The 23,228-nt window shown below is 40.9% G+C and overlaps 1 protein-coding gene across 2 annotated transcripts in view; it reads right to left on the bottom strand.

Annotated features, from left to right (window-relative positions):
• The window catches only part of NBEAL1 (neurobeachin like 1), a 208,991-nt gene extending 201,458 nt beyond the window's left edge, over positions 1-7,533 (bottom strand). Inside the window, exons 1-2 of one of the 2 annotated variants that reach the window (XM_057301476.2) lie at positions 7,281-7,533; positions 5,826-6,107 (exon numbers count right to left, since the gene is read on the bottom strand). In XM_057301476.2, the coding sequence (XP_057157459.1) occupies positions 5,826-5,876 (51 nt within the window). In that variant the 5' untranslated portion in view covers positions 5,877-6,107; positions 7,281-7,533. The remainder of the gene's footprint in view (positions 1-5,825; positions 6,108-7,280) is intronic. The other variant, XM_034954834.3, reaches the window with a different exon arrangement.
• Positions 7,534-23,228: the final 15,695 nt, after the last annotated feature.

Genomic DNA, 23,228 nt, shown 5'->3' with positions numbered 1-23,228 from the left:
ACTCAGTTAACGCATTTGATACTTTACACCAGACAGAACAAAAATAGCTTAATCTTATCTAAGACTTTGAGAGGCTCAGTTTCTTTCTTCTACATATTCTAGTGACCAACTAACTGCAGCACTCCCAAAAGGCTAAGTGTCTAATAGAAATACGTCCTTAAGTCTGTCCAAGGGTTGCAGTTGAGATAGGGAATTTATGATACATGTCTTTTTCTTTTTCTTTCTTTTTTTTTTTTGAAACAGTCTTGCTCTGTCGCCCAGGCTACAGTGTAGTGGCGAGATCTCAGGTCACTGCAACTTCTGCCTCCCGGATTCAAGCGATTCTTCTGCCTCAGCCTCCCAAGCAGGTGGGATTACAGGTGCCCGCCACCGTGCCTGGCTAATTTTTTTGTATTTTTAGTAAAGACGGGGTTTCACCATTTTGGCCACGCTGGTCTCAAACTCCTGACCTCATGATCCACCCACCTTGGTCTCCCAAAGTGCTGGGATTACAGGCGTGAGCCACTGTGCCCAGCCGATACATGTCTTTTTCTACACACATATATGAGTCTCAAAACTTTGTATATAATAATAAACAAAAATTGTTCTCAGCACCATCTCTCTTACTGTATGTTAAAAGTGAATTATCAAAAAATACAGTGAATAACATGGTGCCTACTACATATATATAAACTAATTTTTTTTTTTTTAAATGGGGTCTCACTCTGTCACCCAGGCTGGAGTGTAGTGGCACAATCTCAGCTCAATGCAACCTACACTTCCCGGGTTCAAGCAATTCTCCCACCTTATCTCCTGAGTAGCTGGGACCACAGGTGTGCACCATCATGCCTGGCTAATTTTTTTGTATTTTTGGTAGAGATGGGGTTTCACCATGTTGCCCAGGTTGGTCTCAAACTCCCAAGCTCAAGTGATCCACCTGCCTCAGCCTCCCAAAGTGTTGGGATTAGAGGCATGAGCCACCACACCTGCCCTGAAATCTTTAGACATTAAAAAAAATACTGGGCTGGGCGCAGTGGCTCACGCCTGTAATCCCAGCACTTTGGGAGGCTGAAGAGGGTGGATCGCCTGAGGTCAGGAGTTCAAGACCAGCCCGGCCAACATGGTGAAACCCCATCTCTATTAAAAACAGGAGTTCAAGACCACCCTGGCCAACATGGTGAAACCCCGTCACTTTTAGCTGGGCCTGGTGGCATGTGCCTGTAAATACCAGCTACTCGGGAGGCTGAGGGAGGCAGGAGAATAGCTTGCACCCAGAAGGCTGGAGGTTGTGGTGAGCTGAGATTGGGCCACTGCACTCCAGTTTGGGCCACAGAGTGAGACTCCGTCTCCAAAACAAACAAAAAACTGTATACTTAAGTACTAGTATTAAAATACTTCTATACTTAAGAAAAATACACTCAGACAAGAAGTAGTTAACTACTGAACTAAAATCCAGATACAAGATTAAACCTGTTCAAATTAATGTTTAACTTATAAGAGCTATAAGAAATGTGCTGTTAATCAAATCCTTGACCCTGGGTGGGGACAACCATTTGAAGGCAAGAAGAGTTCAGACTATATAATTTGGGGTTTTTCTTTTTTTTTTTTTTTGAGACAGAGTCTCACTCTGTCACCCAGGCTGGAAGGCAATGGCGTAATCTCGGCTCACTGCAACCTCTGTTTCCTAAATTCAAGCGATTCTCCTGCCTCAGCCTCCTGAGTAGCTGGGATTATAGGTGCATGCCACCATGCCCGGCTAATTTTTGTATTTTTAGTAGAGACGGGGTCTCACCATGCTGGCCAAGCTGGTTTCAAACTCCTGATCTCAAATGATCCATCCACCTCAGCCTTCCAGTGAGCCTTACAGACATGAGCCACTGCGCCTAGGTTCAGACTATACAACTTGAATTCATAGTCTTATACACTGGTGAAAGAATCTTTAGAAAGCAGGACTGTTGGGTGATTAGAAATCATCCTGCTTGTATTACGCAATAACAACATAAGGTTTACAAAGTAACCTATTAGGAAGAAGACACATGTTTCTAACAATTTAATTAAAGCCTATTCCTAGAAGGAGAAAGTGAAGTTAGACCTGAAAAGTTTGGTAAGAAACCAAATTGCACATCACAAAGAAATGGTAAGTATGTGAGGTGACAGATATGTTAATTAGCCTGATTTGATGATTCCACAATGTATCAAAACATTACATTGTACCCCATAAATTATTATCAATTAAAATTATTATCAATTAAAATTATTTATCAATTAAAATTATCAGATAAAATTATTATCAATTAAAAATAAAATCAAATAAATTGCCAAGTTTTATACTCAAATTCTTTCAAATATTGGGACTCCATCTGCTAAAAACTGAAACTGGTAATTTATTTTAATTCTACTTAAAGGACTTTAGTCACTAGTATTTAAGCTTACAATTGAACCCAGGCAGAAGACATATATATTCCATTAGCGTTCTTTTAGCATTGCTGTGACCAAGCAGTATTACCCAAGGGTTATTTCTGAGGTAGTACTACTACTAGACCTACTGAACTTTTGCAATGTTCAGGGACAACTTTAAAACCTGACAGAAACGCTGTGATGGTAGGTACCTTAATATTGACCTATTGTTAATACACTGTGGAATATCTGTGCCAAGGTTAGCACTGTGGCAAATGTGGAGGAGGTCTTAACCTTACTGCCCGGAAGCAGTCCTTCATAAATCTTCCAAGGTGTCTTCTTTAATCAGGTATGTATACAATGTTTTGTGTAGACATCAAACCAAGCAGGGCAACAAAACAGCAGACACTTTAATCATTAAAGATGGACTTTATACTCAAGAAAAACAATTGATCATCTTGGGAGGATGCTAGTAAATTAAGTCATTGTGAAAACTGACAAAGAGAATCAAACATATATGCCACCTGCCTTCCCTTTAAGGAACTGTAATCAAATGCTGATAGAGACAGTTCTCAATATAAATTATACAGTTTTGCAAAATCCTAATAAAATAACACATACAGGCAAAAATCACAGATGGCCGCTACACTAATAAATTATTCTAGCCCTCCACACCCAAAACAACCCAAATCAATCAGGCCTCTGTTCGGTCAGTTTCCAGATACCAGAAGAGAGGAACAATTAAATAAAATCAAGGGAATTCAATGAGCAAAACGTTCAAACTGTAGAAAACTCTAAGATCAAAATCTGGTTTCTTCAACACATAAACAGCAAAGAATAAAAATATGGTGAAGGGGAGCCTATACATGAAAATGTTTAGCGGATATTTTCAACAAAATACATGTGTACTTTGTTTTAAATACTGAGCCAAACAGTGGGAAAATACGAATATTAAGAAACTAGCAGGAAAGTAAGAACATTGATCACATATTTGATAATTTTAAAAATTGTGTCATGATTGTTTTTAAGAGGAGTTATTACACATATTTAAATATTTACAGATAAGATCATAAATTGTCTGGGATTTGCTTTAAAATAATTAGGAGATAGGGCAAATTGACAGTTATACATAAACTGTGACTGAACATGAGCTGGTAATAGTCAAAATTGGGTGACAGACACAAAAGAGTTCACTATAACATCTCTACTTGGTGCATGCTTGAGAATTTCCACAATAAAAGTTTTAAAAAGAAAGAACTAAAAAGTTCTACATAACCATCTACAGAATAAGAACAACAACAACAAAAAAAACTGCTTGTCCCTCAGAGGTAAAAACAAACAAAAACCTGAATACTGAGTTAGATAAGCATTCTCCCTGTATATACATACATGCACACATGCTTACTCAACAAATGAGAAAAACTGAGACCCAAAGAGGTAAGTCTTGTTCAAGGTTACAAAACAAAGCAGCAGCAGAGCCAAAACTAAACTACAATTTCAAGCTCACAAAGAGGTCTAAGAAGCTTTTGAAACTAAGTGGTAGAAAATATTTTCATAAGAAGATCTGAGTCCTCAAGTGGTCTGAAAGCTCATTAAAAGTGTGAAAAAAAAAAGCCTTAAAAGTTTGTCAGCTGGGAAAAAAAAAAGTCAGCTGGTTTGAGAGGCTAAATTCTAGAGTGAGAATAATAAGGCAAAAAGTATAGAGAACAACTGGGTACAGTATTTGGTAGTCATCCTCATTAGAAAGAAGACTTAAATCTATGAGGTATATTTGGTAGCTACCTGATTCAAGGTGTCTGCAGAAGAGAATGTTGTCTACCTTACAAAAAGCTTATCCGTTAACTGGTAAAATATAAAATCACGGTTTTAAATAAATATTCTTTCAAAACAAGTGAAAAAATTTTAAATCTTATTAAGCACACAAATTATTTAAATATTAAACCTAAAAATGAGATTTATATTCCTGTCCAAGAAGAGATAGGCTTCAAAATCTGACAGTGAGGGGCCTTCATTATTGAGGATTAACATTTCAAAGGAGAAGGGATGCATGTTTATATTAAAAGCCATTAAGAATAAAATTCAGTGTATGCCAATGAACTATACTATCTGTTTAATAAGCTTTAATATTAAATTTAATAGTAAATATACCTAAAAAGAATGTAACTTATTAATGAGACACGTAACCCCATTCACCAATATCATTTTGAAAACAGTAAAACCTAGTAAGTTTGATGTATTTTTAAATAAGTCATTTTCAAACTACTAGGTATTCATACTAAAAATTAATTTTAATTTTTGGTTAACGTGTTAGTGACTATTTTCAAAAGTGGTGACTTGGATTCCTTTTTTATTGGAAGCGTCTATTTTTAAAAAGACATTTCTGGTATTAAATTATGCAAGACTAAAAGCTATTTTAAAAATTCATATTAAGCATTTCAAAGTGTATGTCCTTTAGCAATTATAATATATATCAAACCAGGAAGTCAAAGAAAATTCCAGTGTAATCTCTAAATTTAATATGACAGATAAATGAGACCACTGTTAAATAATAATCTGCCTTTTAAGGAGCATGAAAGGATAATGCAGAAACAGAAGCTGTGACTTGAGAATTTCACCACACATACTTAAATTAACTCAAATAGTACATTAGGGGTGTTTCTCTGACCCTTGCCAGTATCTTCAAAGTAATAATGTACCTCCTCACTTGAAAAACATGTTTTTAAGGAGTACTCTTCTCAATAACCTAAAATCAAAGCTATCAAGTAAAAATTCACATAAAGACAAGGAGGGGAAAGAACATTATTTCTGAGTGACAAAAATATTAAGGAGTAAAAATGGATAAAAGTACGCACTTGAGTCAGGTAGTACTGTGTTTCTCGGCTACTCAGTACTCCTGTAACCCTTGCATCAGTTTTCCCATCAGTAAAAGGGGATGATCACAATATTCACCTCACAGTATTGTAGTGAGAAGGAAATGAGACAATGCTCAAAGAGTGCTAACTTAGTGGCAGTCACACAGCACGCAGTTCAATCAATAACCTTGTGATGCAATTTCAAAGGTTCATTCCAAGAAAAATGCTTAATGCCCTTCTCATAAAAATGTCTCTATCCTACACTCACTTGTGGGAGAAAATGAAAAGCACAAACAAAAATAAAAATATTTTATTTTTCTCTTAAGGGCATAACTTTACTTATATAATTTTAGGATCATTTGGGGATAAGTATCAAATAAAAGCCGCACCCTACAGTTTTTAACAGTATGCCAATATTGTATGTGTGTTCAAACCTGAAAAAGAGGAAAACAGAAAATCCTTTAAATGCTTTTAAGTTTGGGGTTATTCATTATGACTAAATACACTATTATCTATTAAATAAAGTGTTACTACTGCCAGTCACAAATTTTATAATAAAGTATTTTAAAACATAAAAATAAAAAGGAAAGCAATTACCTTTGTACAATAAAGCATCCAAAGTTCAAAGAGCCTCTCTCTGGATGCCATTCTGGCTTTCACTCTGGCACTTTTAAGTTTTCCTTAAAAAAATTATGTTCAAGACTACAGCATGTCCATTTTATTTTCCAAGTTTTTCAGCCGTTACAGTAAAGCTCATAGCAGTAAGGAAAGCAAAAAGAAGTGAAACAAATGGACTGTCCTCTGGTTAAAAACAAAAAGGCAATTTCAGCAGTCACTCCAATATATCTTCATCAGTGGTAGTTGGGCAATTAAATAAATCTGTGAAAGAGAAAAACATCCACAGGTTAGAAAAAGAGGCCATATTAAAAAATCTAGACTTATCAAAAACTAAAGATGTATCTTCTTCACTTCCCACAAACAACCCGCTATACTTTCACATGGACTGATTAGATTTCATAGAAACTTGTGTTTCAGGAAAACATCACAGCTAACACAGTATGTCCACCATAGAATCCTCTAGGGCAGACAGACTCCTAGAGATGGGTACATGTTCATAACCAAGAATGCGTCCAGTGAGAATAAGGAGCAAGACTCCCTTCCCACTCATACCTTTTGTACAGATACAAGGAAAAGGCCCACATCTCAGACATTTCAAATACATCAAAGCTCTCAGAATGTTCTTGTTCTGGTCTCCTCTTCAAAGTTGTTGGGGCCAGGCGCGGTGGCTCACGCCTGTAATCCCAGCACTTTGGGAGGCCCAAGTGCGTGAATCACCTGAGGTCAGGAGTTCGAGACCAGCCTGGCCAACACAGTGAACCCCTGTCTCTACTAAAGAAATACAAAAAATTAGCCGGGCGTGGTGGCGGGCACCTGTAATCCCAGCTACTCAGGAGGCTGAGGCAGGAGAATTGCTTGAACCTGGGAGGCAGAGGCTGCAGTGCGCCCAGATCACGCCACTGCACTCCAGTCTGGGCGACAGAGCAAGACTCCGTCTGGGGGGGGGTGGGGGTGGAGTAGTTGGGACTGTTTGCTGTGTTGCAGGGCAGGGCGTGGGGGCGGGGGAGGAATTCCCAGTTCGTTTGTTCTAACAATCCTCGGAGAGTGGAAGTCCACCCGCCCACCTGGCCTCTCCACCTTTCCATCCAAGAGAAGTGGGCACGCACACACCGGCGAGGAACTTCCCAAAGAAGCATCGAAGTGTTTGGGGGAATCTTTTAATTTCCTCCTCACATCCCAAGACAACCCAAACAGAGGCAAACTTAAGGTGTGCCGAGCTGCCAAGAGAAGCTCTAGAACTGAGGAATGCGGACTCGGCGTCTCCCGACCGCGATCCCAGCCTGCACTACAGTATCGAAACACTCCCTGACAGCCTAGCCCACTCACAGCCGCCCCTCACTCTGCAGCCCCTCCACCACCAAACACCGGGGCCCTCCCATTTCTTGCCATGCCGCCCCCTCTTCCCAATGGCCCGCTCCCCATCACCGCGCTCACATTGTGTGCCGCGCGGCAGCCGCCGCCCGGCCGCCGTCTAACTGCTTCCCTCGACCCCTTCCCAAGGCGAAGCCCCGTGTCACCCCACAGCCAGGCAGACGGGCGGGACATGGGGGCGGGGCGGGAGGCCGGGAGGAGCAAGGGGCGGGGCTGCCCCCTGGGCTAATCATTTCGGCCGCTGAGGATTTACCCAGCCCTCGAGCGGCAGCTGTTCAATGGTCGCGTAGGCTGGGGATGGGCGGGGTGACCTGAAGCCCCGCCCCAGCATACCTGCGCAGCCGCAGTCGACAGGCTCTGGCTGCCCATCCCTTGGCGGGCGCCGACCGCGGCACTGAAACGAGCCTTCCCTCAACTGGACATGGAGGAGGGCTGACGTGCTGACGTCTACGCCCGCCCCGCTTTTCGCTGATGGCGTCATTTCCGTGAGTCATCTGAGGGCGTGAGACCCTACGGTGTTAAAGGGGATTTTGTTTCACTTATTTGTAGAACCGGGATTGGTTCTGGGAATTTAGAGTAATGTAAAAAGACAAAACACAGACACCCCCCAAAAACTCCTCTTTTCCTTTTGTGCCTGCTTTCGTCGTCACCGAGTGTCATATCCAAAGGGCTTATTTTACCACCACTAAAGACTTCGAAAGGGTTTTTCTTTTTCAGAAAAGAAGCAAAAGGCGTTTACTAACTATAGACAACTTTCAGAGAGATTTGGTTTTTGTATAAGGAAAGAAAAACGCGTAAGATAACTCACCTTTGTTAAACCTAAACATTTCCATAACTTTGTATTGTGAAAGATTTCAAGTATATTCAAAAGTAAACTAGTATAACGAAACCCTGTATACCGTCACCCAACTTCAAAAATGATCAACTAATGTCCCATCTTGTTTCATTTGTAACAAGGATCCACAAATTGCCTGTGAAGAGCCAGAGACGAGGCGCAGTGGCTATCGCCTGTAATTCCAGAATTTTGGGAGGTCTAGGCGGGCGAATCCCTTGAACCCAGGAGATCAGCCTGGGCAACAGAATGAGACCCTGTCTCTGCAAAAGAAATTTTAATTAGCTTGGCGTGGTGGTGCACGCCTGTAGTTCCAGCTACTTAGAAGCTAAGGTGGGAGAATCGCTTGAACCTGGGAGTGAAGGTTGCAGTGAGCTCCGATGGTGCCACTGTACTCCAGCCTGGGCGACAGAGCGAGACACTGTCTCAAAAAATAAAAATAAAATAAAAAGAGCCAGACAGTAAATGTTATAGGCTTTGCAGTCCATTCTGGTTTCAACTTGCTTAACGAAAATCAAAAGAACAATATTTTGAGATGTGAAAATTAGACGAAATTCAAATTCAAGTTTCAGTGTCCTAAAATTTTAGTGGAACACAACCATGCCCATTCCTTTAGTATTGCCTATAGCTGCTTTCACTCTACCATGGCAGAATTGAGAGTAGTTGCTTGCAAATTACACCTTCAATTTTTTATCCTGAAATTACATTTTACATTCAGCATTTCTCCTTGGTTGTCCATTAGGCATGTGAAATTTATATGTCAAAATTTTGGGGGGAAAATATACTTTTCCTTTGGGATACCCTATTTTAGTACTTAGCAACTCTATTCTTGTACTTGCTCAGTACAAGAACCTAGGAAGTGTGCTTGCTGTCTTCCTCATGTACTTCACTTCCAATCTAATCTTTTCAGCTATATCTCCAAAATATACCTAACCATCTCTCCACACTTTCTTCCTTAAATGGATGGTGGTATAGTAGTAGTAACCACTATCTTTATTTCTTTTCCTTTTTTTTTTTTTAAATTAGAGGCAGGGGCTTCGTATGTCGCCCAGTCTGGTCTCGAACTCCTTGGCTCAAGGGAGCCTCCTGCCTCGGCCTTCTGAAGTGCTGGGACTCCAGGCATCAGCCATTGCACCTAGCCGTGGCTACTGTCTTTAAAATGGTTTAAGTTATACAAAATATTTTCTAGTTTATTGTAATAGCCTTCCAACTTGTTTCCCTGACTCTGCCCGTGACTCTACCCCCAATCCGTGGATTATTCTCAACATAGCAAACACAGAGATCTTTTAACATGGAAGTAAGATGTCACTTCTCTGCTAAAAAGCCTCCAATGGCTTCCCATTCCACTTTAAAAGGCCTGCAAGGACCTACTTCATTTTCCTCCAACAGTTTCCTCTCTTACTTCTCTAACTATTCTGGCCTTTCTTACCTTACTTGAGACATGACTTCTTTGCTGCTTTTCAAAGGCACAAAGCACACTCCAGCCTCAGGGATTTTCACATGCTAACCCTTCTACCTGGACGTCTCTTTCCCCAGATGTCTGCACAAAATCTTTTTCTTTTTTTTTTTTTTTGTTTTGAGACAGAGTCTCACTCTGTCACCTAGGCTGGAGTGCAGTGGTGTGATCTCGGCTCACTGCAACCTCCACCTCCCAGGTTCAAGCAATTCTCCTGCTTCAGCCTCCTGAGTAGCTGGGATTACAGGCGCCCACCACCACGCCTGGCTAATTTTTGTATTTTTAGTAGAGATGGGGTTTCACCATGTTGGCCAGGCTGGTCTCAAACTCCTGACCTCAGGTGATCTACCAGCCTTGGCCTCCCAAAGTGCTGGGATTACAGGTGTGAGCCACTGTGCCCGGGCTGCACAAAATCTTTAAGAACCACCTTATCCAGGCTGGGTGTAGTGGCACACACCTGTAATCCCAGCACTTCGGGAGGTTAAGGCAGGATTGCTTGAGGCCGGGAGTTCGAGACCAGACTGAGCACCACAGTGAGACCCCCACCTCTATAAAAAAATTAAGAAAAAAATTAGCCCAGTGTGGTGGTACTTGCCTGCAGCCCTACCTACTTGGGAGGCTGAGGCGTGAGGATCACTTGAGATTAGTTCAAGGCTGCAGTGAGCTATGATCATGTCACTGCACTGCAGCTCGGGCAAAAGAGCAAGACCCTGTCTCTAAAAAAGTGAAATAAAATGAAAAGAATCACCGTATCCGTGAAGCATTCCTTGACCCTTCTTGCCAAAATAGCAACGTCTCTTCCTTCTCTTTCACTGTAGCACGTATCAGCTGATATTAATATATCATTTGTTTGTCCAGTGTGTGTTCCCCCTAATAAAATGTAAGCACCATGAAAACAGGGACTTGTTCACTGCTATATCTTCAGGTTCTTGAACAGTTCTGGAACACACAGTAGGAATTCAATAAATATTTCCAGGCTAATATGAATGAAAGAAATTAGCTTTTTCACCATATGCCTCTATATCCTGAATCCGTCCAGTTTTTCTATAAACTGTTAATTTACAGCATGTTGGACTCTTCAAAAGACTAGCACTATAAAACATAATTTGTAAACTAGAGCAAAAAGTAATAAATGTGTTGTCTATAAACAAAAGTTGATAATATGGTACAACTTGCTTCTCAAACTTTCACGTGCATACTGATAACCTGAGGATCTTGTTAAAATGCTGATTTTGATTCTGTAGGGCTGGGATTCAGTGGGTCAGCAGTCTATTAAGCTCCCAACCGATGCCAGTGCTGCTAATTCACAACCACACTTTGAAAGTTTCCTACAGTTAATACAAAATGCATTTGGTTGGTTTTGGAGGCAGTACTGATAGATTTGCATGGATTCATCCATCTATTCTTATTTTCTTCCCCTTGCGTCTGACTGGTGACACAGATTTGTAGAGGTATAATCTGTGGCTGTGACACAAAACCAAACCAATTGCTGCATATAGGCATTGAATCTCCAAGCATGACATTATTGCAGTTACAGCTAGAAAGACAGAAATACATTGTCTAAGATGCCACATGACAGTCCCTACTGGGACTCAAATGATAGCAGTATTTTGCTTTGGTGTCTATCATAGAGGCAGTCCTCAGCTTTGCCAGCAAATAGGAAGACTCCAGAGGACTGACCCTTAATAAACACACAAAGAACTAAAACATGTAACCTGTGTGTCCCTTCCTTCTGTCTCCTAGGAGATCTCAAGCTATGCATTGACAAGGAGAAACTCAGAAAACTTACCCGTATTGTCTCTAGGAGTCTACTAGTTGATTCTCTTTTCCGTATGATAATTCAACTAAGGCTGGTGCCCATCAAACTTCTGTGAACCAGGATTACCCCAGTTTAATATCTTCTTTCCCTTTTCCCTTAGACAAAATACCCAATGGATATTAGTAGAGAATTAAGTAGTTATTTTTCTGAAGGGTGCAAATGTTCCCTAAAGCTACAGAGAGTAAGGGGAGATGAGGAGTTATGCCTTTGTTTAGATAATTCTTTCCTTTGTACCACATACAAGGCAATAATTACAACACCACACTGCATGGGTTTAATAAGATGTCCCTCCTGGATAATCCCTAGTTTCTTGGTTCTCAGTTCGCCTGTGTCTCTTCCCCATAGTCCTGTCTTTAAACCATTCCCCTCTATAATGTCTGCATTATACTCACAGAATAAGAAAGGGTGGATCCCAGCCCCTTCTTAAGCCTGGCAAATTCTGCCGCATTTAGGTAACATCTAGGTGTCAGCTAGATGCCAACATTATTCCTCTGTTGAGGCTTCTGATGGCTCCCAGGAGTGGGGATAAGCTTTGGTTTCATGAGTGAGCCCCTCAACAACATTGAGATGTTTCTCTACCAATGAAACTACAGCTACTTTTTCTCCCAGTGTACCTTAAGATAAACACATTTACCGCCTTCAGAACATTTTCTTTCATAAGACTATATGACCCAGCAGCTTCTAAAATAGCCTGTCCTTTTATGTTAAAAGTATATATGTGGCCTGATTTTCATGAAAAAGGCCTCCACATTAATTTAAATGGTCTTGCACTCAGCGTCTCAGTTTATGTCAGAACTATGAGTTTCAGTTCATCTCACCAGATATAACCTTAGAATGCCACTAAATTTATTAACAATGAAAAAATATACCTGCCAGCCGGGCATGGTGGCTTATGCCTATAATCCCAGCACTTTGGGAGGCCGAGGCAGGTGGATCACTTGAGGACAGGAGTTCAAGACCAGCCTGGTCAACACGGTGAAACCCCATCTCTACTAAAAATACAAAAATTAGCCAGGCATGGTGGTGCACGCCTGTAATATCCAGCTACTTGGGAGGCTGAAGCACGAGAATCTCTTGAACCCAGGAGGCAGAGGTTGCAGTGAGCCAAGAACTTGCCGCTACACTCCAGCCTGGTGACAGAGCAAGACTCTGTCTAAAAAAACAAAAACAAAAACAAAAACAAAAAACCCTGGCAAGGCAATTGGACTATTCATATCTCTTGGTCAGGGCATTATCTCCCCATAGAAAAAAATGTATAGGGAAGTAAATTATATTCTCAGGGTTGCTTTTTCATCATGAGTCATAACAAGTACAACTAATTGGATTAATGTGATGGTAGTATCATCCTTTATAATAGCTTTCATGCAGCCATTTCCACTATGTGCAACCTGCCAATCGAAGCAGATACTTGGTTCTGCTAGATAGAGCAGTTTCCCTTGGGCAGATCTGGAGACATATGGTCAAGTTTTTGTTCTTTGACATTCCTTTCCTAAATCCCATCGAAGCTCTTTCTCTTCTATCCACACTTTCACACTTTTTTAGCTAGCCTGTCTATATGCATTCAGATTTTCTGATCTTTTCTAAAAAACACCTTTGGTTTTGCTGATTACCTTTATTAATTTCTTATTTCAATTTCATTTATTTCTGCTCTAATTTTTGTTATTTCTTTTCTTCTGCTTACTTTGGATTTAATTTGCTCTTCTTTTTCTGGTTTCCTACAGTAAAAGCTTACTGACTTTAGATCTTTTTTTTTCTAATATTCAATGCTACAAAATTCCCTCTGTTTTGGCTACATTCCTCAAATTTTCATCAGTTGTATTTTCATTTTCATTTATTTTAAAATATATTAAAATATCTCTTGAGTATCGAGGAACCTGCCCCCAATAGTCACATAGGTTCTTTTCTGTTTTCCCTAAGCATCGGCCAGGTTGAGAAATAAAGGGACAGAGTACAAAAGAGGGAAATTTTAAAGCCGGGCATCCGGGGGAGACATCACATGTCGGTAGGTTCTGTGATGCCCCCTGAGCCGTAAAACCAGCAAGTTTTTATTAGGGATTTTCAAAAGGGGAGGGAGTGTACGAATAGGGTGTGGGTCACAGAGATCACATACTTCACAAGGTAATAGAGTATCACAAGGCAAATGGAGGCAGGGTGAGATCACAGGACCATAGGACTGGGGGGAAATTAAAATTGCTAATGAAGTTTCGGGCACCATTGTCATTGATAACATCTTATTAGGAGACAGGGTTTGAGAGCAACCGGTCTGACCAAAATTTATTAGGCGGGAATTTCCTCGTCCTAATAAGCCTGGGAGCACTATGGGAGACTGGGGCTTATTTCATCCCTACAGTCTCGAACATAGAAAACGGCCACACCGAAGGGGGCCATTTTAGAGGCCCACCCTCAGGGGCGCATTCTCTTTCTCAGGGATGTTCCTTGCTGAGAAAAAGAATTCAGTGATATTTCTCCCATTTGCTTTTGAAAGAAGAGAAATATGGCTCTGTTCCGCCCGGCTCACTGGCAGTCAGAGTTTAAGGTTATCTCTCTTGTTCCCTGAACATTGCTGTCATCCTGTTCTTTTTTCAAGGTGCCCAGATTCCATATTGTTCAAACACAGATGCTCTACAATTTGTGCAGTTAATGCAATCATCACAGGGTCCTGAGGTGACATACATCCTCCGAAGTTTACGAGATGACTGGATTAAGAGATTAAAGTAAAGACAGGCATAGGAGATCACAAGGTTATTGATTGGGGAAGTGATAAGTGTCCATGAAATCCTCACAATTTATGTTTAGAGATTGCAGTAAAGACAGGCATAAAAAATTATAAAAGTATTAATTTGGGGAACAAATAAATGTCCATGAAATCTTCACAATCCACATTCTTCTGCCATGGCTTCAGCCGGTCCCTCCGTTCGGGGTCCCTGACTTCCCACAACACTTGAGGTTTCTTATTTGACCCATGTATTATTTAAAAGTATGTTGTGTCAGCTGGGTGCAGTGGCTCACACCTGTAATCCCAGCACTTTGGGAGGCTGAGGGGGGTGGATCACTTGAGGTCAGGAGTTTCAAACCAGCCTGGCAAATATGGTGAAACCCTATCTCTACTAAAAAATACAAAAATTAGCCAGGTGTGGTAGCACACGCCTGTAGTCCCAGCTATTCGGGAGGCTGAGGCACAAGAATCTCTTAAACTCAGGAGGCGGAGGTTGCAGTGAGCTGAGATCACCCTATTGCACTCCAGCCTGGGGGACAGAGCAAGACTCTGTCTCAAAAACAAACAAAAAAAGGCTGGGCATGGTGGCTCATGCCTATAATTCCAGCACTTTGGGAAGCCGAGGCGGGCAGATCATGAGGTCAAGAGTTCGAGACCAGTCTGGCCAACATAGTGAAACCCCGTCTCTACTAAAAGTACAAAAAGCCAGTGTGGTGGTGTGCGCCTGTAATCCCAGCTACTTGGGAGGCTGAGGCAGGAGACTCTCATGAACCTGGGAGGCGGAGGTTGCAGTGAGCCGAGTTCGCACCACTGTACTTCAGCCCAGGTGATAGTGAGAGACTCCATTTCAAAAAAAAAAAAAAGTGTTTTGTAATCTCCCAAGTATTTTGGGATTTTCCAGTTATCTTTCTGTTATGGATTTTTAGCTTAATTCTATTGAAGTCTGAGAGCAGACATTATATGACATATATTCTTCTAAATTTGTTAAGATATGTATTATGGGCCAGGCGCAGGCTCACACCTGTAATCCCAACATTTTGGGAGGCCGAGGCAGATGGATCCCCTGAGGTCAGGAGTTCGAGACCAGCCTGGCCAACATGGTGAAACCCCATGTGTACTAAAAATACAAAAAATTAGCTGGGCATGGTGGCAGGCGCCTGTAATCCCAGCTACTCGGGAGGCTGAGGCAGGAGGATCGCTTAAACCCAGGAGGTGAAGGTTGCCATCAGCTGAGGTCACATGCCATTGCACTCCAGCCTGGGCAAGAAGAACGAAACTCTTGTCTCAAAAAAAAGAAAAAAAAAGATGTGTATTATGGCCCACAATGTGGTCTAGCTTGGTGAATAGCCCTTGTGAGCTTAAGAATGTGTATTCTGCTGTTGTTGGATAAGTAGTCGACAGATGTCGATGTTACTGTTCAATTCAACTATGTCCTTATGTCTGCTTGATGGATCTGTCCGTTTATATAATAGAGGGGTACTTAAGTCTCCAACTATAATAGTGGATTCATCCATTTCTCCTTGGAGTTCTATCAGTTTTTGCCTCACATATTTTGATATCTGTTGTTAGGGAAATATGTGTTAAGGATTGTTATGTCTTCTTGGAGAAATGACCCCTTTATCATTATGTAATGGTCCTCTTTATCACTGATAACTTTCCTTGTTCTGAAGTCTGCTCTGTCTGAAATTAATATGTTTACTTCCTCTTTCTTTTGATTAGTATTAACGTGGTATGTTTTTCTTTACCCATTTACTTTTAATCTATATGTGTTTTTATATTTAAAGTGGGTTTCTTGTAGATAATATGTAATTGGGTCTTGTTTTTTGATCCACTATGTCTTTTAAATGACATATTTAGACCATTAACATATAAAGTGATTATTGACATAGTTGGATTAATGTATACCATATTCATTACTGTTTCCTATACATTGTACTTATTCTTTGTTCCTATTTTTGTCTTTCACTCTTTTTCTGCCTTTTACATATACATATATATTTTTTAATTTTTTTTTTGAGACAGGGTCTTTGTTGCATAGGCTGGAATGCAGTGGCATGATCATGGCTCACTGCAATCTCAAACTCCTTGGCTTGAGTGATCTGCCCACCTCCACCTCCCAGGTATTTGGCACTGCAGGCACACTCCACCATGCCCAGTTAACTTTTGTATTTTTTGTAGAGACAGGGTCTTGCTATGTTGCTCAGGCTGGTCTTGAACTCCTGGATTCAAATGACTCTCCCACCTTGGCCTCCCAGAGTGGTGGGATTATAGGCATGAGCCATGGCACTCGGCCAGTGCCTTTTAAAATCTTAATTATTTAATATGATTCCATTTCCTCTACTTTTGTAGCATATCAGTTTTACCTTTTTTTTTTTTTTTTGAGACGGAGTTTCGCTCTTGTCACCCAGGCTGGAGTGTAGTGGCGTGATCTCGGCTCACTGCAACCTCTGCCTCCCAGGTTCAAACAATTCTGCTTCAGCCTCCCAAGTAGCTGGGATTACAGGCGCCCACCACAATGCCCGGCTAATTTTTGTATTTTTAGTAGAGATGGGGTTTCCCCATGTTGGCCAGGCTGGTCTCGAACTCCTGACCTTAGGTGATCCACCCACCTTGGCCTCCCAAAGTGCTGGGATTACAGGTGTGAGCCACTGTGCCCGGCCCAGTTTTACTCTTTTTTTTTTTTTCCTACCTTATTTAGTGGTTGTCCTAGAGTTTGCAGTATACATTTACAACTACTCCAAGTTCACTTTCCAATAGCACTATACCAATTCACAGATATTGCAAGAACCTTATCACAAAGCATTCCTAATCATTCCTAATTCCTCTCTCCTGTTCCTTATGTCATTTCTGCCATTCACTTACACCTAAGCAATTGCGTGTATACACACACACACAATTACATTGTTGCCTAGTATTATTTTGAACAAACTGTTGTCTGTTAGATTAACTGAGAATAAGAAAAATAAGAGTTTATATTTTATATTCACTTATTATTTCTCTGATGCTCTTCATTTATTTATGCAGAGAGTTTCTGACCTATGTGTCATTTTCCTTCTCTCTCAAGAAGTTCTTTTAATTATTTCTTATAAGGAAGGTCTATTGGCAACAAATTCCCTCAAATATTGTTCATCTGAGAAAGTCTTTGTCTTTCACTTTTATATGATAATCTTATGGGATACAGAATTCTAGGCTGGTGTTTTTTTTTTTCTCTCAATATGTTAAATGTTTTACTCCACTGTCTTCTTGATTGCATGATTTCTGATGAGAAGTTGGATATAATCCTTATCTTGCTCCTGCATAGAAAGCTGTTTGTTTTCCTCTGGCTTCCTTCAGGATTTTCTCTTTATCTTTGATTTTCTGTAATTTGAAAATGATAGCCTAGGTGTAGTTTTTTTTAACCACTTATCCTGCTTGGTGTACTCTGTGCTTTCTGGATCTCTGGTTTGGTGTCTATTGCCAATTTGGGAAGATTCTCTGTCACTGTTGCTTGAAATATGCTTCGCTTCCTTTTTTTTCCTTCTGGTATTCCTATCACACACATTTATACCTTTTGTAGTTATTCCACAGTTCTTGGATGTTCTGAATCATTTTATTCTGTCTTTTTTCTCTTTGCTTTTCCATTTTGGAGGTTTCTATTGACATATTCTCAAACTCAGAAATGTTCTCTTAGCCATGTCCAGTTTACTAATGAGCTCATCTTCATTCAGTCTACTAAGGAGGATTCTTCATTTCTGTTATAGTGTTTTTGATCTGTAGCATTTTAAAAATTCTTTCTTAGAATTTACATCTCTGCTTACATTGCCCATCCGTTCTTGCATGCTGTCTGCTTTATCCATTAGAGCCCTTAGCATATTAATCATAGTTGTTTTAAATTCTCAGTCTGGTAATTTCAACATGCCTGTCTTATATGAATTTGGTTCTGATCTTTGCCTTATGTCTTCAGGTTGTTTTTTGCCTTTTAGGATGCTTTGTAATAATTTTTTCTTTTCTTTTTTTTGAGATGGAGTCTCACTCTGTAACCCAGGCTGGAGTGTAATGGCACAATCTTGGCTCACCGCAACCTCCGCCTCCCGTGCTCAAGCAATTCTCCTGCCTCAGCCTCCCGAGTAGTTGGGATTACAGGCACGTGCCACCGCACCCGGCTAATTTTTGTTTTTGTTTTTGTTTTTCAGTAGAGACAGGGTTTCACCATGTTGCCCAGGCTGGTCTCCAACTCCTGACCTCAGGTGATCCACCCACCTCGGCTGGGATTATAGGCGTGAGCCACTGGGCCCGGCCTGTAATTTTTTCTTGATAGCTGAACATGATGTACTAGGTAAACGGAACTGCAGTAAATAGGACTTTAGTAATGCAGTGGTAAAATGTGGAGGAAAGGGAGGCTTCCTATAGTCCTGTGATTAGATCTCAGTCTTTTAGTGAGCCTGTGCCTCTGAACTGTGCTTTTCAGTTTTTCCCCACCTTAGCTGGTACAGGATGATTAGTATGTGCTGTGGTTATTTCCCTTCTCCCATGTGGACGTCTAGAGCTGAATGGAGTTGGGTATCTCCCTTTGCCTAAGACGGTTAGGCTCTGGTAAGACAGTTTCTCTTGAGGGCAGGCCTTGTTAAGAAAAATAGAATGGCTGGGTGCAGTGGCTCACACCTGTAATCATAGCACTTTTGGAGACCAAGGCGGGAGGATTACTTGAGCCCAGGAATTTCAGACCAGTTTGCGCAACATAGTGAGACACTGTCTCTATAAAAAAAAAAAAAAAAGAAAGAAAGAAAGGAAAGAAAAAAAAAAGGCCAGGCGCGGTAGCTCACGCCTGTAATCCCAGCACTTTGGGAGGCCGGGGTGGGCGGATCTCCTGAGGTTAGGAGTTCAAGACCAGCCTGACCAACATGGTGAAACTCCGTCTCTACTAAAAATACAAAATTAGCCTGGCATGGTGGTGCATGCCTGTAATCCCAGCCACTTGGGAGGCTGCGGCAGGAGAATCGCTTGAACCTGGGAGGTGGAGGTTGCAGTGAGCTGAGATCGCGCCATTGCACTCCAGCCTGGGCAACAAGAATGAAACTCCATCTCAAAAAACAAAAACAAAAACAGAATGCCCTGGGTTTTTTCTGTGTGTGTGTGTTTTGTTTGTTTGTTTGTTTTGTTTTTAGATGGAGTTTTGCTCTTGTTGCCCAGGCTGGAGTTCAGTGGGGTGATCTTGGCTCACTGCAACCTCCACATCCTGGGTTCAAGCGATTCTCTTGCCTCAGCCTCCCAGTGGCTGGGATTATAGGAACCTGTTACCACACCTGGCTAATTTTGTATTTTTAGTAGACCGGGTTTCACCATGTTGGTCAGGCTGGTCTCGAACTCCTGACCTCAAGTGATCCACCTGCCTCGGCCTCCCAGAGTGCTGGGATTACAGGTGTCAGCCACCGCACCTGGCTGCCCTGGTTATTTTTAAGTGGGTCCTTTTTTTTCCTTCTACCTGCTGAAAACAAGGGGGAATTTTCCTGTAATAATTACCATAAGAACCTGGTCAAGTTCCTACAGGTAAAACTCACAGGAGTGTTGTGGCTTGCTCCATAACTAGCCCTCCCTCCCCCAAGAGCTTTTTACTCTCAGGCATGTCCACTCTGAGCCTCCAATAATTTCTCAGTTGCAGTTCAGGTTTGCCTGCCCTCATTCCAGTTCCTGTGGAGATTTATGCTCTCTCTCTATTTTTTTATGCTCTCTGTATTTTTACTCTCTCTCTCTCTCCAATTTTGGTGGCAAGGGTTTACCCTGTGACTTCATTTCTCTGGTGGATCTAGGAAGAATTGTTGATTTCTCCAATTGTTCAGCTTTTTATTTATTGGGATAGAGTCTTCCAAGCTCCTGGACACCAGAATTGCTGTCCATATGATACCACACAGTTGTCTACGCTACAATGTCAGACATGCTCATGAAAACACTGTGATTATGATTACATTGACTGGAATGTGGGTGTTATCAGAACTCCTCAGTTACCCATTTACAGACTCTTTTATTAAAGTAGATTGTGAAGCCAGGTGTGGTGGCTCATGCCTGTAATCTCAATACTTTGGGAAGCGGAGGTGGGAGTCTCACTTGAGGCCGGGAGTTTGAGACCAGCCTGGCCAACATAGCAAGACTCTGCCTCTACGAAATAATAAGAAAATTAGCCAGGCATGGTGGCTTATTCCTGTAGTCCCAGCTACTTGGGAGGCTGAAGCAGGAGGATTGTTTGAACCCAGGTATTTGAGGCTGCAGTAATCCCTGATCATGCCACTGTACTCTATCCTGGGCAACATAGTGAGACTCTGTCTCAAAAAAACTAAAACTAAAATATATTATGTATTCTTCTGTAGAATCACAGAACTAAACAACTGAAAGTTACTGTAGAGATCATGTAATTTAGTGGCCCAATTTTAAATATTAAAAAATCAAGGCCTGAATCTGAATCTAACCAAGTCTCTAGACCAGTGCTGTCTGATAGAACTTTCTGCAGTGAAGGAAATGTTCCACATCTGTGCTGTTCAGTACAGTAGGCACTAGCCATATATAGCTATTAAACAATCGAAATGCGGCTTGTGCAACCAAGAAATAAATTTTTTGTTTTATTTAATTTTAATGTACATAGCCACATGAGGTTAATGGTTACTGTATTGGACAGTGAAACTCCAGAGCTAATTTGCATTGTAGAAAACACAGGGGATAGAGGATGGGGAGAGTTGAGAGATACCACCAAGTAATTCATATGCTTAGGAAAGCTTTCCAGTGGAGAGTGTATCTGAGCTAGGTCTTGAAGGAATGTTAGAATTCCAGTGTCCAGAAAGAAATAATAATTCTGAAAAGAGAATGCCTTGGGTAAAAGCTTGACTCCTGAGAAAATTCTCTTCTGTGTTTTGAGAAAACCATAATTTACTTGATGAGTCTATCTGGGGTAGAAGTAGCAAGGCAATCAGCTTGGTTGCAACCAACTCAGCATGGGTCCCTGAATACAGCTCAGTAATTTACATTTCACTTTGTGTAAAATTAAAGTTTTTAGGCAGGGATGTAATAAGATTAAGAATATATTTACTGTACTAGACCTTCTGATATCTTCCCCAGGGCAACATGTAACCATGCGTGTGTGCGCATGCACGCACGCACACACACACACACACACACATAGAATACAGTAATTAAAATTAAGTTGAAACATGAAAGAAAACCACTTCACTTTCATTTGTAATAAACTTCCCATGCTGGCTGGGAAGTTAATTGAAAGTTAGGACTTCCACATTCTACAGTAGGAAAAATTCTTTAATCAAGAGAAAAAAATGAATTACTGGAAATTCTTGTTTAAAAATTAGCATTTTCTCATTTTAAATTCTTCTTTCCAAATGTGAAGAAAAGAAAAATTTGAGACTAGGGACATTTGTTCTCTTAAGAAAGCAGCTTTCGGCTGGGCGCGATGCTCACGCCTGTAATCCCAGCACTTTGGGAGGCCAAGGTAGGCAGATCACGAGGTCAAGAGATGGAGACCATCCTGGCCAACATGGTGAAACCTCATCTCTACTAAAAAAAAAAAAAAAATAGCTGGGCGTGGTAGCGCACACCTGTAGTCCCAGCTGCTCAGGAGACTGAGGCAGGAGAATCGCTTGAACCCAGGAGGTGGAGGTTGCAGTGAGCCAAGATCGCACCACTGCACTCTAGCCTGGCATCAGAGCAAGACTCTGTCTCAAAAAATAAATAAATAAATAAATAAAATTAAAATGAATTTAAAAAAAAAGTAGCTTTCTTGAAGTTCAACCATTCTAGTTCAAATTTAAGTTAATTGATATCTGAGATCTCTTGTTACGCATCAAGGAACATTTTTTTCCTTTCAGTATTATAATACTAAGATAATTAAAAAGAAAAAAAAAACCCGTTTAAAAAAAAACACAAAAAAACCTTCGTGTAATTTCTACCACCGTACCTGCTCATCTCAATTAGTTTTTCCCTTTGCTTTCCATAGTAAGAGCAAATAATGCACATTATTTCTTGACATTAATCTATCAGCATTCCTAGGAATTACATCTGGCACTGTGTTTTCTTTCTTTCTTTTTTTTTTTTTGAGACAGAGTTTTGCTCTGTTGCCCAGGCTGGAGTCAGTGGTGCGATCTCAGCTCACTGCAACCTCCACCTCCCGGGTTCAAGCGATTCTCTGCCTCAGCCTCCCAAGTAGCTGGGACTACAGGCGCGCACCACCATGCCCAGCTAATTTTTTTGTATTTTTTAGTAGAGATGGGGTTTCACCATATTGGCCAGCCTAGTCTCAAACTCCTGACCTCAGGTGATTCACCCGCCTCAGCCTCCCAAAGTGCTGGGATTACAGGTGTGAGCCACCGAGCCCAGCCCCTAGTTTTTTAGATACTTGTTTTGACTTGTATATTCATTTGATTTATCAGGTAAGATAGTATCAGGTAAATATCTCCTTTTAGTTTTTCTGTTTGAGTAATAAAGCGATTAACAATTATCAATTTATTTGGAATTAAAATTACGAGATTTAGAATTTCTGTGGCAAATGGCTGTAACTATGACTCAGGGCTTTTTCATACTACATCAAAATTTTAACAGTAATAAAATAGGTAACACTTTTTTAAAAAGAATAGATCTGAGATCTAGTAGTTCCTACTTAAATTGACAGTTTGACACATATTAAGGCGGTCAACAGTGATTAAAATAGCAAATGTGCCACAATTTTTAAAAGACATCTCTGAACAAAGTTACATATTTTATTTCTTGTATTTTAGAGCCAGGATCTTGCTCTGTTGCTCAGGCTGAAGTGCAGTGACAGGATCACACCTCACTGCCATCACACCCAGCTGATTTTTAATTTTTTTCTAGAGATGGGGTCTTGCTATGGTTGCCTAGGCTGGTCTCAAACTCCTGGCCTCAAGCAATCCTCCTGCCTCAGCCTCCCAAAATGCTGGAATTACAGGCATTAGCCACCACACCTGGCCTCCTATTTTATTATAATGGATTTAACGTAGGGGAAAAGATCTTTGTTTATTATTACATTCCCATATTTATTTTCTGCCAAAAGGACCATTAGATTTTGTTTATCATATGATTCATCACCATAAAATAGATTAGTAGGTCAAGAAGATTATGGTTTTTCAGCTGTGAATAATCAGATGAAAAATGGTGCCCTAAAGAAATAACAAATGGGGCCAGGTGCAGTGGCTCAC

Source organism: Pan paniscus, chromosome 13 (genome assembly GCF_029289425.2).
Source record: "Pan paniscus chromosome 13, NHGRI_mPanPan1-v2.0_pri, whole genome shotgun sequence".
NCBI lineage: Eukaryota > Metazoa > Chordata > Mammalia > Primates > Hominidae > Pan > Pan paniscus.
Note: the sequence above shows the minus strand (reverse complement) of the source record. Positions and strands in the feature narration are given on the sequence as shown.